Genomic DNA, 16,819 nt, shown 5'->3' with positions numbered 1-16,819 from the left:
GCCTGTGTCAGGGTTCTTCACCAGGGTGATGATGATGATGGGGATGCCTTCCTCCTCAGTCTTGCATTTGCTAGGAGCTGGGTTTGTGTGCTTCATACCCTATTTTTTTTTACTGCCTGGGCTATTCTTGTCCACGGGGTTAGTTATGCTCTGATTGTTTAAGGTTTGTTAGTCCTTCTCTGGAAAGGGTGTGATTTCTTTTTTTGGGGTGGGAAAAGACCCACAGAACTGCTCAGAACTGAGAAGAAGAATAATGAAAAGCTAGAACACCTTAGCTAATAAAATGCAAACAACCTCCAAGCTGAGGGTAGCCTGGTGCCACCTGCTCCCTGGGATACGTGAGGACAGCCTGGGTGATGGGCAGCCCAGGGCAAGGTAGAGCAGGACAATTTTTAAACATACAGCTAAAAAAAAAATGACCTAAAACCAGATTCAAATGTGCAGCCACAGATGCTGAGCCTTGCACTGCAGTGTGAGATGGGATGCTAGCAGCTACCAACACCAGATGGGCTGCAGGGTGCTGGGGTCTCCTCTCTCTGGGAGCAGTAGCAGCAAACCTGGCTGCAAGGACCCCTGGGTGGGTGTCTGCAAGCAGGGACCCTTCTCCTGCATCTTACTTCTCTGCAGAGCTACAAGAGGGAACAGAAATGAGTGATTTTAAGCCAGCAAATGGCTTCCTGGTGAGCCAGCAGCCTTAATCCCTCCTGCTGTGGGTTTTTGTTTTGTTTTGTTTTGTTTTAATTATTTCCCCCCACCCCTGCATCAGAGGCTTGACCTGAACTGACCCAGTGGTTGCTCTACCCTCTGAGAAAGCAGCTGGTGCTCAGAGGGTGCTGCTTTTAATGCCCTGGGACACAGCAGCTCCCAGGGATCTGCTGCAGCTCAGGCACAGCCTTCCCACTCCCCCCGCCTGGCAGGGTGGGGGCAGAGGGAGCTGCAGCTTGTAATTAGCAATGACTGCAGCTCAAACAAGCTCCAAGCTCACATGTGTAGTGTTACCAGTCTGGACGGGCAAAGAAAGCCCCTGATACATCGTTTGACCACCCTCCTCAGCCTCACAGGAGCATTGTTACCCGAAGATGGGGGCAAGATGGGTGCTGGGAGCTGGTGGGAGGCACAGGGACCCCCTCTCTCCCCCCCAACCCCCCCAGCCCCTGCAGATGACTCCAGCTCCAGCACAACTCCTGGGGTCCCACTGGGCAGACCCCCCCCCTCCTTTCGGGACCTTCTTCCTCTGCCTCCATCAATCTGTCTCCTTGGACTGCTTGGCTCGTTGCTTGCGGAGCTTGACAAAGGCCTGAGCTTCTTTGTCCCCCTTCCTGGACTCCAGCAGCCTGAGGATCTCATCTGCCAGACAGGAGGGGAAGGATGGTGGGGGCTGCTCAGCGCAGCCCCCTCCCCTCGCGGCGGGAACAGGGCTGGGTGGGCTCAGCCCGGCTGTGGCACCACGTACCGGTGGGTTTGGGGTGGGTGAGGGGGAGGCGGGTCTGGGGCACCCGTCCCAGGTCAGCCTGGTCCTCCTGGGCGTCCAGGCCGGGCAGGTGGCAGAGGGGGAAGAAGGCTTCTCCCTCCAGGTCGTTGGAGCCCAGTGTGTCGTAGTCAAACACGGTCAGCAGCAGGCAGGCCCCCTCCTGCCGGCACTTCTCGGGGGGGATCAAGCTGTAAGGGGGGGGGTGGGATGCAGCCCACCCCCTGAAAGTCAGCCTTCTGTCCAGATCAGGCTTTCCTAGGGTGATGCTCCTTGGGAAAGCCAATCCCACACCCCCCCCCCCCTCCCACTGCCCTGACACCAGCCTCAGGGTGTTTGGGGGTGTCCCTATCCCCCCTATCCCAACTCCCACCCTGAGGACCCCCCTGTCTGAGCCCCCAGTAGAGTGCAGGGGTTGGAATTCTGCCTCCTGGAGGAGCAACAGCCCCATAGTGGGGGTTCAACTGAAACGGGGGGTGGGGGGGTGGGCAATGGGGTGTCAGCCCCTACGTACAAGTCGAAGGCTTCATCGAAGAGGGGGTGCAGCTCGTTCCTCTTGCACTGGGTGGTCCGAGCCACCACCTCAGGGAATTCATGCCGGGGCTCCAGAGTCAGCTGGACGAAGGGGTCACTGGAGCCTGGTGGGGTGCAAACATCAGCCCCCCCTCCCCACGGTCCCCCGAGCCCACCCAGGGTGGCCAGAAACGGAGGGGGGGGGAATCAGGACACCCCTCACTGCCCCCCCTCCCCCGGTGCCATCCCCAACCCTGCTCACACATGGAACGGACACGGGTGGCTGCTAGAGGAGTGACCTCTCCTGGAGACCTCCCCAAATGACAGCCGAACCCCACAGATTGTCCCTTGTCAGCCCAGCATATTGGGGTGGTTGTTTTTTTTTTTGTCTGAGACACGGTTTGCAGGCTGGACAACAGCCACCTTGCCCTGGCTGCTGCCTGTGCTGCCAGGTGAAGGCAGAGGGGGGGGTGGGCACAGGGTCCTGCCTGCCACATCCCACTGGACCACCCTGCACCGGTGCAATGACCCCCTCCCCCCCCACCCTGCTTCCCCAAATCCCCCTCCTTGGATGCAAAAAAAAAAAAAGGTCCCATTACTTCAAGCACTGCCAGCATCTCTGCTCCCCAGGGGTCTATTGGGGACCAAGGACAGGGGGTCTTGGAGCAATGGGGCTCCCCATCCCATCAGGGGTGTATTGGGGTGGTGGGGCTCCCCAGCCCACCCATAACCCACCGTTGGAGTCCAGTGGGATGAGGTTGGCAGCGTTGAGCACTTCCACGCGGAGCTTCTGCTCCGAAGGGCGGTACAGGGCTTTGATGGTCACGGCCCCGTACTTCTCCGAGCTGGTGTCCAGCTGAGTGGTGGAATGCAAGAATAAGGTCACTGCCCTTTGGCACACCCACAGAGGGGATCCCCGGGGCCTGGTGGAAGCTAAATGGACATTTTGGGGGTGACCAAGGGGTGATGAACATCCTCGGGGATGCAATTGAACCCCCTCCCTGCCCACCATTGGGCAAAGCCAGCCCAACCAGCCCCGGGACTGGGGGGAGTGGTGGGGAAATCCCACGTACCCATGGGTGAGCTGTGCTGGGCTGCCTGGCATGTGTGAGGGTGGGGTGGGGAAGGGGCTGGGGGCACCATCCTGACTCCTACCTGCTGCTGGATCCTGTTGCTGAAGTACTTCTGGATGAGCTTGCGGCTGGTGGCGGAGCAGAGAGCCAGGTGGGTCTCCAGCGACTGCAGGGAGGACGAGAGGTGACAGTCAAGCACACAGATGGGTCTACATCTTGGGGATGCCAAAGGAAACCCTGAGGACCCCCCCAGCACCCCCTACCAGGAAGGCTGGGGTGTGGAGAGTGTCCAGTGGCAGCCCACAGCCCTCGGCGTAGAAGCACAGCTCCAGGCTCTAGGGAGAAGGACAGTGTTAGTGGGCACCCAAACCTCCCCTCCCTGCCAGGGACACCCCCCCTCTCCCATCTCCCCCTCCTCGGTACCTTCAGGGCACAGTGAAGCTTCTTATAGCTCTGGGCCAAGGGGACCTGCTGCCCCGCAGCTGCTGAAAGCACATCCAAGGTGTGATGCCAGAGGAGAGTGAGGAGGCTGCAGAGGTGAGGGAGGACCCAGGGTGGTGGGTTGGGGGTTGGTCCTCAGCCAAGGGGCTTCACAGAGCCCCAGAGGGAACCAGTTCATCCCCCTGGGCTGAGCAGCCAGCCCCAAAGAAGAGTGTCCCCAAGCCCCATGGGGTTGAGGGGGACACTCCTGACAAGGGACAGTAACACTGCTGACCCCCACCATGGTGCATCCCCAGGGCCTCAGTCACCTTTTGAAGTTCTCCTGGACCAGATGCTCATTGAGATACTGCAGCTCTGACTCCAGGAACTTCATGAGTGGGATGATGGACTGCAGCGAGAGGAGAGGGGCACTGGGGAGGGCACGGGGGGTCCCGTACCCAACAGGGCACTGCTGGCTGGAGCCAGCAGGGCAGGGGGGTCTGGAGGGGCTCCATCCCACAATAAGGACTTGGGAAGGCATGAGGCAGGGAGAGGCAGAGAAGGGTGATAGGGGCCTCCACCAGTAAGGTTATTGACAGCTGCCCACCAAAGAGAGATGAGGAGGGGCCAGGCCAGGTACTTACATCCTCAGGCTCCCGGGTGTCATTGGAAGATGAGAGCTCCTGGATGTGCCTGGCGATGCCCTTTTCCAGCTGCCAGGGAGAAATGCACAGAGGCACTTGGCATTTGCCCTCTGCACCAGCTTCTTCATTCCCAGGTCTCCTTCTTGTCTCCATCCCAGGACCCCTGGGGGCTCCAGACTCCCTTAGGTGAAACCTCCCCACTTTAGGCCAGGGGAGTCAGTGGCAGGTGATCACCTTAGTTGCCAGGGCTTGCACCACATCCCGGACCTGGTGGTCCAGGCAGGAGACAGTGCTGTCCAGCTGGTGGTGCAGTGTGTGCTGGATCTGCTGCTGGTCGATGACGGGCCCCGTGCGCTGCTCCAGCTGCGCCCAGTCCAGCTGTGACGGCAGCTTCAGGATCAGCAGCCGCAGCTGCTTGATGTTGTTCACCACGATGCAGAGCTGGGAGACGTGGGTCTGCTTCAGGTTGTCCCACACCCTCCTGCTGCATCCACCACCAGCTCCATCCCCATCACTAGCCCCATCCTCATCCCCATCTCCATCCCCATCTTCATTCCATTCTCATCCCCATCCCCCTCTCCTTTCCCAGCTCCATCCTCAGCCCCATCCTCATCCCCATCTCTATCCCCATCACCATCTCCATCTCTGTCCCCACCCTACTCCCCCTGCTCACACCATTTCCCTCCTGATTTTCCAGCATTACAGCTATTTGGGGTCAACTGGTCCCCATGAAAGCCAGACCCAGGATGTCAGCTGGGTGCTCATCTCCCTCTCTGCCCTGAAACCATGGCCAGATCCTGTCCTTCCCTCAGCAGTGGACCCTGCCCAGATACCAACCCTGTTGGCTGCTTTGGCCTCGCTCTGCTCGCTCAGTGACAGAGCCTCAGCCCTCTCCTTGATGAGCCTGCAGTACATCAGGGCGATCTTGCATATGTCCTGCAGGAGAGAGGAGAACCCAATGGGACTCAGCTGAGCAGCACAGGGACCACTGTGGTGCCAGGGGACCCTGCCACATCAGCATGGGATGCTGGCCCTTTTCATGGAGACGTGTGTCCAAGACCAGGAGAGGAAACTCCAGCTGTGGATGTTCATGAGCATAGCATCTTGTGAGCATTGGGGACATGGTTTAGTGGTGGTCTTGGCAGGGCTGGGTTAACAGTTGGATTTGATCACCACAAAGGTATTTTCCAACCAAAATGATTCTATGATCTAATGGCAGGGCCAAGTGTACAAACCTCCACGAGCTTCACCATGATCATAAAGGCTTCCTCAGGGTCTGGCCAGTTGAGCTGCTGCCAGGTCTTCACGATCTGGGCATAGCAGGTGGACAGGTCCACAGTGGACGTGCTGTGCTTGTTGTGCTCCCCAAAGGGTGTCAGCTGGGAAGGCAGAGAAAGCAAATGTAACTTGATTTGTGTGGCAAGAAGCCATCCCAGACAGCAGAGCTGCTCCTTTCCTTTGGAGCTCTCTGGCCCATCATCAGCTCCATATATCCCCATGTCATCTCCCAGCCACTTTGAAGAGCAGAGGAGATGAGGATGGAGCATCCCGAGCCCCCCACATTGGGCTGTGCCCCACCAGACTCTAACCCAGCACTGATGGACATCACTGAGGAGTGGAGTGAGGAGCCTGTGGCCCGATGGCTGCCTTCCCTCCCCTCTTCCCAAGGGTCAGAAGCAAAGGGGACATGTGAGCCAGGCACAGCAGCAAGGCATGGAAAGAGCTGGAGTGTCCCCAAGAGACAGAGGGAGAAGTTCTGCCTGGCTTACCTGGTCCATCTGGACAGCTCTCTGTGCTCTCTCCAATGCAATGGTGTAGGCCTTCTGCAGCCACTGGGGCACGGCTTCCTTGAACCACTGGTGGAAATTGCTCAGAGCCAGAGGTCCATCCCTGTGGATAAAGGCACAAGCTTCTCCAAACCGCACAGTGATGACGTGGGGCCATCCCTCCTCCTCTCACAGGCAAGAAACTGCCTCGAGGCAGAGGCAGCACAAAGCAATGTGCTCAGGAGAAACCTTCACTTGTCTGGAAGTTGAGGTCTCCACCAACACCACTCAAGAGATGAGCCTGAAACCCTTTTGGTGATGCTCATATCACCACCAGACACCAACAGCCGGGGTTTGCCTGCCTTGGGTGTAATTAGTGATGGAGATGAATGGGAAGGATCTGGAGTTCCTCTGAATTTACTGCTCGTTCTCCCACCCAGCATCTGCCCCCTCTCTGGGTCAGTACCTCTCTGGGACAAAGTCCTTCATCCGATAGAGCTCCTGCAGGTTCATGTAGAGCTGGAAAAGGCTCTCAGCTGTGGGCTTGGACATGCTGCTGTCAACCTCGTGCAGCTGCTCCTGGACATGTTCTGCGACCTGGCAGTGACCAAGGGAAGGGGGGACAGCTGTCAGTGAGGGTCCCCCTTCTGTGGGGTCTCTGCAGCCACGGGGTGAGGGTCAGCCTGGGAGACTCCTCTTGCTTCTGGGTGGCATTTCAGGAGATTCACTGGGTCAACAGGTGACAGTCACTGCCCGGGCGTGCAGGGGAACAGTTTCCCTGGCTTGCTCCCTTTCTAGGCTTGCAACAACCAGCTGACACCTGAAGGGTGGCCAAGAATCTCAACCTGGCTTTAGACCTTAGTCCCACAAGTGCAGAGCAGCCCAGGCTCACTCACCAGGCTCTCCAGCTCCAGGTAGGCGATGGAGAAGAGATTTAACTTCAAGGTCCTGCAAGAGAGAGACAAGGAGTCAGGAGCCTGCCAGCCCCAGCCCAGCAAACCCAGCTCAACAGACCCTCCCAGGTGATGTCCTTGTCACAATGATGAGGACAGCACAGCTCTAAGAGGCAGAGATGGGACCACAGATGCTATTGTGGAGTTCAAGAGCCAAGGAATGAAACACCAAAGTGTCCTGTTGGTCTTGGCCCCAGGGAAGGTGAATAAGGAGAGATTAAGCTCCAAGACCTACCTGATGAAGAATTTATTCCAGATATTCTGGCACTGCTGGAGATCTCCTATCACCTCCACAAGCAGTCTGGACAAGGCTTTGCCATTCTCCTCCACGCTCTGCAAAGGGAGGAACAGCTTGTTTTGGATACTCAATGATGTTGACATGACCTGAGCCCTGTTCTGATCTGACTGGCCTCTATGATTTGTTCTTGTGGGGCAGCCATCTAATCAAGAAGTTGTCACCATGTGCTTGTGTGGCTGGTCTGGGGACCATCTCCTGTTCTACTGAGCATCACACCAAGACCTGAAGCTTCAATGCACCTCCACAGCTGCAGGTAACATGGCTCATGGTGTTGGAAACCCAAATGCCTTGGCTGTACCAGAAAACTGGAGAAGCCTCATCTCTGTTTTGTCTTCCCAGCTCCTCAGGCCTCCCACCCCAAGCCCAGCAAATTGCTTCTTAACATGTCAGAGAATCAGAGTTGGGAACTGACCTTCACCATGGGCTGAAGGTGCTGCTTCTTCATGTGAAACCACTCCTTTGTGCCTGACTGCAAGAGAGGAGTCCTGGTGTGACAGCAGGAGGAGCAAAGCCAGCTCTGTCACCCCCTCCACTCTCCCTGTCCCCTGGGTGTGGGCAGGACCCAGCTCCATGTGCTGGGAACCACAGGCTGGGACCACCAGGTTGAACAAGGGCAGGTATTTTCCCCAGCCAGGATGGTGTGTGTAGCTTTGCTGAGGTGTGGCCGTTAGGCAGGGATGGATGGGAAGGGAGAGCCATGGAGTCCCACCTCCCTGGAGCTGGGGGATCCTGGTACCTTGAGTGCCGTGGAGACCATCTGGGGGAGGTCAGGGCTGAGAGTGCACAGCTCACGGAAAGCTTTCATTTTGCACATCTGGACCAGGACCCTGCAAAGCAAGAACCCCGAGGGAAAACCCAGCACAGGCCCATCAGAAACAACCACCTCTTCCCCTGGAGACCCTACCCAAACTGACCTTCCCCTCCCAACAACATTCCCCATGGGGAACCCAGGACGAGGGGCAGGACACAGCATCACAGCAAGGGGCAGAAAGGGCTCACATGGGTTTTTGCTCAAGGTTACAGGCTTGTCCACCATGGGGGCCAAGCCCTACGACCACATGTGCAGCTGGGACCAGCGCTTAACTCACTGGAGCAGGGACTGGAGCCTCTCCATGGACCTCGGGACAGAGAGGGGGAAAATGATGCGGAACCTCCGGATGAGGGAGACCCCGTAAGCCAGCAAGGACTGGAAGGACTCAGCCAGCTCTGCTTTCTGGAGAGAAGGAAGGAAACGTGCTGTCATCCTCAGCAGCAGCCAGAGATGGCAGCAGGACCATGGCTCCGTGGTGGAGGGTGCCCAGGGCTCCTGCTCCTTTCAGGCCTGCTCCAGGGATGGGAAAGCCCCCTGATGCCTGGGGTAACTTCTCCATGGAGGGGCTGAACTGAGCTTTGTGTTTAAGCCTGAAAAACTTGAGTCACAGCAGGGTGCTGGGATGCCCTGGGAAAACAGGCAGGGAAGCAGAAGTTGGGTCATCTTTAAGTTTAGCAGGAGGTTGTGATTGCCCTGACAGCAGTGATGGACGAGGGGGGTGTTGGTGCCAAGGATAAGGGCTTGAGCTGGTCCCCCTGGCTGGTTGCTCCCCAGAAATGTCCTCCAGCCACCCTGGCAGCCCTATATCCCTCAACCTTCTGCCCTTCCTGGAGCACAGGGAGGGAAATGGCCCCAGGAGATGGGAGAAGAGGCTGGGGTTGGGGGCACGGGCCACGTGTCCCCAGCCCGTGGCCCCCACGTGGTGCCGAAGCCCCCTCACCTGCTCCGGCCTCAGGCGCTCCTGCACCCACTGGTACTCGATGCTGGTGATCTGGTGGAGCAGGCAGCTGCTGTTGAACTCCAGGCTCTGGTAGAGTTTGCTGTATGCCAGCCACTGCCTGGGGAGCAGGGAGAGGCTGGGCTGAGCCCCCGGGGGCTGGGGGCACCCAGGGGCCGAGGTGGGGGTCCCACACCCATGGCTACAGCTGGGTTGCAGAGGCAGGACCTGGCACTGCTCGGGGTAGAGGGTCAACAAGTTCCCCGCAGAGGTCATGGGAGAGACCAGCCCTCAGGAAGGTGTTGGGGTCCTCATGTGTCCCCCCCATCCCAGTGCTTCACTGTGGCTCCCCAGGCATGGGGGTACTCACGCCATGACCTGGTGGAAGTCAGAGAGATCCTTCTGCGTGGCGTGCAGGTACAGCACGGTGCTGGCGTGTCGGCTCAGCTCCCCGTCCCAGGAGATGCTGCCAGCCTGTCGGGGTGGAACAGGAGGGTGACACAGCCTGGAGCCAGCTGTGCTGAGCAAGGAGGGGGACAGGCACTGGGATGGAGGGGGTTTGCAGGACCGCAGGAGAGATGGGTGCCCTGTAAGGGCACCAGGCAGCACCATGACCCTCCTCCCTGTCTCCCTGCAGCAATGGGTCAGGCGTGGTGGGCTCCAAGGAAGGCCTCACCCCCTCCCAGCCCTGGAGAGCTGCTTCCCTCCCTCCGTACCTGGTGCTGAAGGATCTCATAGGACACCAGCTGCTGCAGGAGGTGGCGATGGACTGTGTAGCTGGGCTGTGTCCGGCTGCAGGTGGTGGCCCTCTGAGAAGAGACAAGGCAGGGAAACTGTGTGTGAATCATCATGGAGTGGTTTGGGTTGGGAGGGACCTTAAAGATCATCTCGTTCCAAATCCCTGGAATGGGCAGGGACACCATCCACTAGACCAGGTTTCTCCAAGTCCCATGGAAAGAGACCACCCTCCTACCTTCTTGTGGGTCAGCAGGAACTGCAGGTGACACTGTCCCCGGTTGGGATACGTCTCAGTCCGTGGCTCCAGCTGGTACCACCGGTCATTCCAGCAGTGCAGGTCCTGGATGCACAGAGACAAGGGTGAAGCCTCGGGCAGCATTCCTGGGGGAAGGATCCCTCTCAGGGACCAAGCCCCACTGGCCTTAATGGGGCAGGAAGGTGCTGCAGTGGGTAACTCTAGTACTGGATCAAAAATCCCAGATGGAAAAGCACTGAGTGGGCATGGTGGGGTGGCTGGGGCACCTGCCACCGAACCGAGGGACCTGGCATCAACATGTGGCTCTGGGTGGGCTGGGATCCTGCCTGGATCCCGTGGGGAGCCACCTGGAGGAGAGGGTGCATCACCTTCAGGCGAATGACCACGTTCCCCAGGAAATCATCCTGCCCTTTGTCCTTGCGAGCATCTTTGAAGATCCTGAAAGGCCCAAAAGAAGGGAGAGGGCTGAAGAGTTTTCCTGCAGCTGTGACCCAGTACGGAGGGGGCAAGGCAGGGGGTGACACAGACCTGCTGCCTGCCCCCCCCTTCCCTCCCTCCAAGGGCAATTTTTTAAAACCCAGCAGGCAAATAACCGTTCTCCAGACCCTCCTTCCTCAGCAGGCTGAAGGCCACTCCAGCACCAACCGTTTGAGGCCATGAAGGTCTGTCAGCTCCCCCAGCTTGTGCCGCACCGACTCCACCGCGTCCGAGTCCCTGCAAGGGTGGGAGCCCACCCGGGGGGGGAGGAAGGGGAAATTCAGGTGGTTGCAAAACAGTTCAGGGAGTGGAGAAAGGAAGGTGTTGGGAGCAGGGGGAGGAATGTGTTGGGACTGAGGTCACCCCCCCCAAAATCAGCTGTCCAGCCTGAATCTGCAAGCTTCTTGACATACATAAAATCAGGGCTCAGGACCAGCCCTGAGTAGGCAAAGCCAACCTGGCTCACGCTGGTCCTACCCTGCTCCAGCAGAAACTGATGGAGAAGAGAGTTCCCAGCTGGTTTTGGGGCTTTTTAAAGGGTGCAGGCTGAAGGACCAGCCCAGGAGGCAGGACCCCAGGGGTCAGGGTGACTGGCCAGCAGTGCTGTCACTCACCACATGTCCAAGTGGAAGCTGGCTGTCTCCGTGTCTTCAAACTCCCTGCAAGGCACCAGCAGGGTGCTGTTACTCCAGCAGCACCCGAGGGACCAGCAGCAAGGCAGGGCAGCTGGGGATCACAGGCAGGTGGCCCCTCCCTTGGGGAGACAGACCCCAAACCACCCTGCACAGCCTGGAGAAGTGGTGGGAGAGCCCTGAGGGAGGGATTTTTTTTTTCCATGCCTTCCTTTTTCACCTCCTTGGACCTGCTATATAGGTCAGAGCAGAAGGCTGACGAAGCCCCTCACCCTAGCAAAGCCCCAGCTGCTGGTTGGGATGAATTTAAACCCCCCAACCACCCCTGAGGAACATGGGCCACCCCCTCCAGCCCCACCACGAGTAGAGCCAAGGGGCGGTGGCTTACAGGATAAACGTCTCATCCCACACGGGGCTGAGGGTCTGGCTTATGACTTGTGTGCGATGGATCTGGTCCTCAGGGATGAGGTCTTTGACCACGGCCTTCATCCGCTTCTTGTGGTCAGGGTGGGCTGGTTCCTGGCTCCTGGCCTCGATGCCCAGCAGGCAGTACGGGTCGCTGAACCCTGCGAGGGTTGGAAAGTTCCTGTTGGGAGCAGCAGCTCTCCCCCCACCCCCAGCCCCATCCCTTTTCCCACGGGACACCCACCCGTCTCCACTTACCGCTGACGTCTTTCCCCAGAATCCACTTGGCTTCCTTCACTGTTGCTTTCAGGCAGAAAATCGGGCTCTGGAAGAACGTAAAAAAACTACTCACGATGAAGGGGTGGGGAGGCAGGTCACCGACCCTGCGAGGAAGGATGGGGCAGGACCACACCACCAGCTGCCACTCAGGCCAGCGCACAGCTCCCGGGCGGTTCCCCCAGAACAACTCCAGGGCCCCCCAAAGCCATGAAGCTGCCATGGCCCTATGTACCTCCAGGTCCTTGACCTGCTGCATGATGACGCTGTGCTCCTCCGCATCCATGCCGAAAGCCTGTCGGAGATAGCAGGGTGGGTAAAGGATGGACCACGGCTGGAGAGCAGCCAGGGACTTCCCTCCACTCCCTGGGAGCCAGATGCAGCTCCAGGAGAGGAGCGAAGAGCCCAGCAGAAGGGCTGGGGACCAGCTGAAAGCTCTCAAGCCTTCTTCCCACCACCCTGAGCCTAAGATAAATCATTCTCCCCAAGGATAATATTTCCCAGACACAAGCTGTCCCAGCCCCCCAGCTGGATGCTGCTGATGTGTCTTTTAACATGCTCACTAAAAGCTCCTTCAGCTCCCTCTGAGGGCTCCCCACCTCCTTTATCTGGGAGGGTGGACATGCAGGGGACAGGCTTTGAGGACCCCATTGGGACCCACCTTTTGCACATAGGTGTAGAGCTCCCGGGAGTCGGCAACGTGGTGGTGCTCAGGCTTGCCCAGACGGTGCCAGATGGTGTAGAGGACCTCCTCGTAGAGCAGGGCCAGCTGTGGGGTGAGCATCCACACCTCACACAGGGCCAGGACAGCAGGGGCTTGCTCTATGCACCCCCCCCAGGATGAGGGGGTGTCTCTCCCTGCCAGCCCCTCAGGCTCCCTGCTGGTCCCTGCCTCCCAGCACCCAGCCCTGCTCCGCCACCACCAGCTCTTCCTGGGGAGCATCTTTGAGAGCTGAGCCATGTCCCTGAGCCCCAGCAGTGCTGCCACCCCCCCCTCTCCAGTGCCACCAAGGGTGACTGTGGCAGGGCCACATCATACCTCTTGTTTGGAGAACCGGTGGGACAGATCCATCTAGAGAGAAAAAAAGGGAAGCAGAGAGGTGTCCCGTCAGGTCCCGTGACAGAGGGTGGTTTTAGGAGGAAACCACAGCCAAGCAGGGCAGGGCAGCCAGGATGGGGTGGCATCACCCACAGCCCATCAGAGTGAGATGTCCCAAAGGACCCCATGACACCCAACAGCTGAGAGGTCATGTCCTCCTCACAGTGGGAGGCACAGATGCCTCAATACCAAGGCCGATTAATTGAGGAGGAAGTGATGAAGATGGCAACAGCAATTTGGGTTCTCCCATAGGAGGCTTTAAAAGCCACCCACCCACCTCTCACCCCACAGAGCTGCTAGCTGGCCCAGCAGGACCAGCAGGACCAGGCTGGAGGGGCAAACCAGCCAAGGGAGAGGCCAAAACCACAGCGAGCTGCTGCAGGCTGGGCAAGGCAGTTATGGGTAAGGAGACACCAAAAAGCCATTGGGATTGGTGACTTGAGACCCTTAGACAGAAAGAAAAGCAAGTGGTGCTGCTGCTGCAAGAGTGCCTTGCTCGTTGTGGAGCTGAAGGTCCATTCCCCACTTGAAGGGTGACCAGCAATAGCATTTGCTTTCCAAAAGTCAATTAAATGAAACCAGGATGAGGCACAGCTCAGCACCAGCAATGCTCAGCCCCTGGGCTGGCTGGGAGGTCCCACTGCCCACAAAGCCACCATTGTCCCCCTCCTCAAACATCACCTCCTACTCACCCCAACTCCATATTATTCCATCTGGGATGGAATAATGGAAACCACCTCTGCTTAGAATACCCTCTTCCCTGGCAAACCCCAGCTCTCTGCATGTCCCACCATGGAGGCTGAGCCTGTCCTGCAGCTGCTCCTCTAACCATGACCTGGATTCTGTCACCACCACAAGCTGAGCAACTCCTTCCTGCTGCAGAGCCTGGTGGGGTGACAGTGACTTTGCCACCACCGTGAGCTGGGTGACCCAATCAGAGGGAGGGGGACCAGTGTCCCCGTGTCACCTGCTATGACTCCCACAGATGGAGCCCCTGGGAGTGCAACGGGGTCACCACCAAAACAATTCATACAGATGTTTAAGACCAGTTTGGCCCCTTCCATGCCAAGAGACATTCACTGAGCCTGGCTCAGCCGGGGCAGGTGGGGACAGCTGGACAGCCCAGCACTTCCTGTGGGTCAGCCCAGGCCCTGAAGTGACCTTAAGATTCCTCTAACCGTTAAAAAAAAACAACCCAACCCAACAAAACCAACCAGCCAGAGCTGGAACGTTACATTTGCTGATGGCAAATCCAGGGCTGCCATAATCCCCCGGCCATCTGCGCTGAATTCAACTATCCCAACCCCGGGTGAGCTTAACCCTTGAGCTGCTTCTCTCCCACCTGCTCCACATCCCCTCTTTGGTGGCCGGTGGGTGCTGGGGGCTGCACTGGCTCAGCAGCCCCTGTGAGGTGGGCACCTCTTGCACCCAGGAGGGACCCTCCCTGCTCCTCCCTGCTCCTGCCCAGGGCACCATCCACCTTCTGCTGCTCCCAGCTCCATCCTGCCTGCACCAGGGCATGGGGCTCCACCCCAAATCATCCTGCCCCTGCTATCCCACCCGCAGGCAGCCCCAAAGCAGGGTCACAGAGAGGGGAGGAAAAGGACTTTATTTCTCTGCTGTCATTATTTCTCTGCTCTCATTATTTCTCAGCAAGGCAGAAGTGGCTGCTCCTGGGACAGCAGTGGAGCAGCAGGAGAGGGCAGGGGGAGGAATCAGAGGAATCACTATTTTTTGGGGGGGAGGGAGGAGAAACCCTGTTGGGATGGTGACCACGGGATCTGCTTTGTGCCCACCCGTATGTGCACAGGACTGGGGAAGCTAAAGCTGAGCTGAGCCAGCGGGGTGTTTACGCTGCTGCTAATCCCCGTGCCCAGGTCAAACCCAGCAGCAGGGTTTCAATCCCGTCAGGATGCAGCCCCCAGCATCAGCCCCATCCCATCAGCTGTGGCAGCGTCACCCGTGCCAGAGGGCAGCTCGGCTGCAGAGACACTCAGCAGGGAGGACAAGTCCCTGGTGGGGGGGACACCAGCACCAGGACAGACTAACCCAGCTGTCCAGCCTGGAGGATCAACCCAGCAGTGCCGGGCAGAGCAGCAGGTCCCATCTCCACAGGGACAGACACAGGGACAGACACAGGGACACTGTCTGCCCAGCCGCTGCAGAGCAAGTTGGTTGGGTTGGCCAAGCAGGGCTGTGGGGGGGGTTCTGCTGGCAGCGGGGAGCCCCAGGGGGCTGCAGCTGAGCTAGGAGGGGACCCTCAGTGCTGCTGGAGAGCTACAGCCATGCCAGCCCCACAGTTGGCACAGGGATGTCACCCCCACCACACAACATCTCAGCCAGGACACGTTTCTCTCATCCCCCTTTCACAACCTCATCCCCCGGTTCCTCACCCTGGGGTCCCCTGCGCACACCCCACCCGAGGCCTCCCCCCAGGGACACCCCAAACACTCTCCCCAGCCCCCAAAAACCCCCTCCCCGGGGGTCAAGATCACCTACATCAGGGCTCTCCTCCCCGGGCAGGGTCCCGGCGGGGGTCTGGTTGGCAGCATCCATCTTGGGGGGCCCGAGCGCGGGGCGGGGGGAGCGGCTGCAGCTCTGCCTGCTGCTGCTGCCTCCCCCCTGCCTCACACGCCGGAGGAAACCGCAGCCTTATCTGGCCAGGGCCATTTTGAAGGAGCGGAAACGTGCGCAGGGGCGCGGGGACACGGGCCCTGCCCGGCTCCCACCGCCCCGGGCAGCCCCCTCGGGACAGCGTGGGATGGGGGGACAGGAGCAGGGGGCTCACATCCACCCCTTGATGGGTGAGGAAGGGGGAGCGAGAGGGCAAAACAGCCCTAAGAAGCCAAAAGGCCAGCAGGGAAACGGAAGGGGGGGATGGGGAGGATGGGTAGGGGCAACGTGGAGGATCTGGGAGGTGACGGGGATTTGGGATCCATCGTGCAGATGGATCCCAAAGTGCAGGTGGGGGACCCCACGGAAGGCAGAAGTCACCTCCAGGCCTGGGGGATGGAGGGCATGGGAAAGAAACCCACTGCAAACGTTGCAGGGTGGGAAATCCCTGCAGCCCCCCGGGCGAGGTGGGGCTGAGAACTGACGCAGTTGGTGCATCTGCTGGGGACGGTACCGGGAAAGGGCCGGTGACTGAGAAACAAACAACAACAACCACCAAAAAAAGAAAGCAGCAGGAAATGGAATCTAAAACTTGTGCTTTACTGTCAGCTTTCATTCTTGTAAAGTCTTTATCTGATTGCAACTCGCCAGGCAGTTGCCTATCACAGGCAGCAGCACCCACCCCCTGCAGATCCCTATCGAAACGCCTGCGCTGGTGGCAAGTGGTGGGGGGAGCCACGGGTGGGCACCAGGAAGAGCCACAGCCCAGGAGGTGGCCCAGGGAAGGGCTGGTTGGCTCCTGGATGTCTGATCATAGCACGCTAGAACGGGTTGGAAAGGGCCTTAAAGATAATCTAGTTTCAGCACCCCCCCCGTCCATGGGACACTTTTCCCACCAGCCCAGGCTGCTCCAAGCCCCATCCAACCTGCCCTTCAACACTGCCAGGGATGGGGCAGCCACAACTTCTCATCCCCTTTGCTGGCAGAGATGCTCAGAGGTGCCTGCCCAGCCCTGCCAGCCTCAGCCCTGTTTTTATCCAGCTGAGCATTTGCTTCACCTTGGGCAAACAGTTTCAAAGTGTCTCCTCCCTTGCTGGTGGAGGGGGACACAGCAGAGGAGGTGACATCTACCCTGCACCCCCCTCCCACGAGACACACAAATGCTGCTTATTGATCTGGGACATCAGTGCCCTGCTCCACTGGAAAATGACAGGGGGAAGCAGAGATGTAATGTGCACGATGGCATTTTAAAATTCTTCCTGTCATCTTTGCTTTTAGCTTTGATGGCAAAAGAAAAATCTGGCCTAGCAAAAAGCCACCTCAGAGATAAAAGCTAGACACGGAGCTCCTCATACCTTCTGCTGCTTCTTGCCAACAAAAAATGACAGAGGCAAAAAAAAAAGTCTCTTACCTCAACCAGCACAGAGACAATGACTGCTA

At 58.7% G+C, this 16,819-nt stretch overlaps 1 protein-coding gene across 1 annotated transcript; it reads right to left on the bottom strand.

Moving 5' to 3' along the window:
- Positions 1 to 1,171: 1,171 nt before the first annotated feature.
- On the bottom strand, positions 1,172 to 15,322 carry UNC13D (unc-13 homolog D). The gene is made up of 32 exons (XM_051634917.1): positions 15,266 to 15,322; positions 12,707 to 12,739; positions 12,329 to 12,436; positions 11,903 to 11,962; positions 11,650 to 11,716; positions 11,375 to 11,552; positions 10,969 to 11,013; positions 10,523 to 10,591; positions 10,246 to 10,315; positions 9,857 to 9,961; positions 9,600 to 9,692; positions 9,254 to 9,357; positions 8,887 to 9,004; positions 8,224 to 8,348; positions 7,872 to 7,962; positions 7,548 to 7,604; positions 7,073 to 7,170; positions 6,781 to 6,832; positions 6,351 to 6,481; positions 5,888 to 6,008; positions 5,354 to 5,497; positions 4,956 to 5,054; positions 4,353 to 4,559; positions 4,119 to 4,187; positions 3,804 to 3,883; positions 3,478 to 3,583; positions 3,318 to 3,389; positions 3,137 to 3,220; positions 2,717 to 2,837; positions 1,983 to 2,106; positions 1,454 to 1,659; positions 1,172 to 1,347 (listed from the first exon to the last, which is right to left on the bottom strand). Exons 1-32 carry the CDS (start codon positions 15,320 to 15,322, stop codon positions 1,244 to 1,246), a joined length of 3,198 nt encoding a protein of 1,065 aa, XP_051490877.1. The 3' UTR covers positions 1,172 to 1,243.
- Between the last annotated feature and the right edge of the window lie 1,497 nt (positions 15,323 to 16,819).

Source organism: Apus apus, chromosome 17 (genome assembly GCF_020740795.1).
Source record: "Apus apus isolate bApuApu2 chromosome 17, bApuApu2.pri.cur, whole genome shotgun sequence".
Classification (NCBI taxonomy): Eukaryota; Metazoa; Chordata; class Aves; order Apodiformes; family Apodidae; genus Apus; species Apus apus.
The sequence above is the reverse complement of the archived record's forward strand: the minus strand, read 5'-3'. Positions and strand labels throughout refer to the sequence as shown.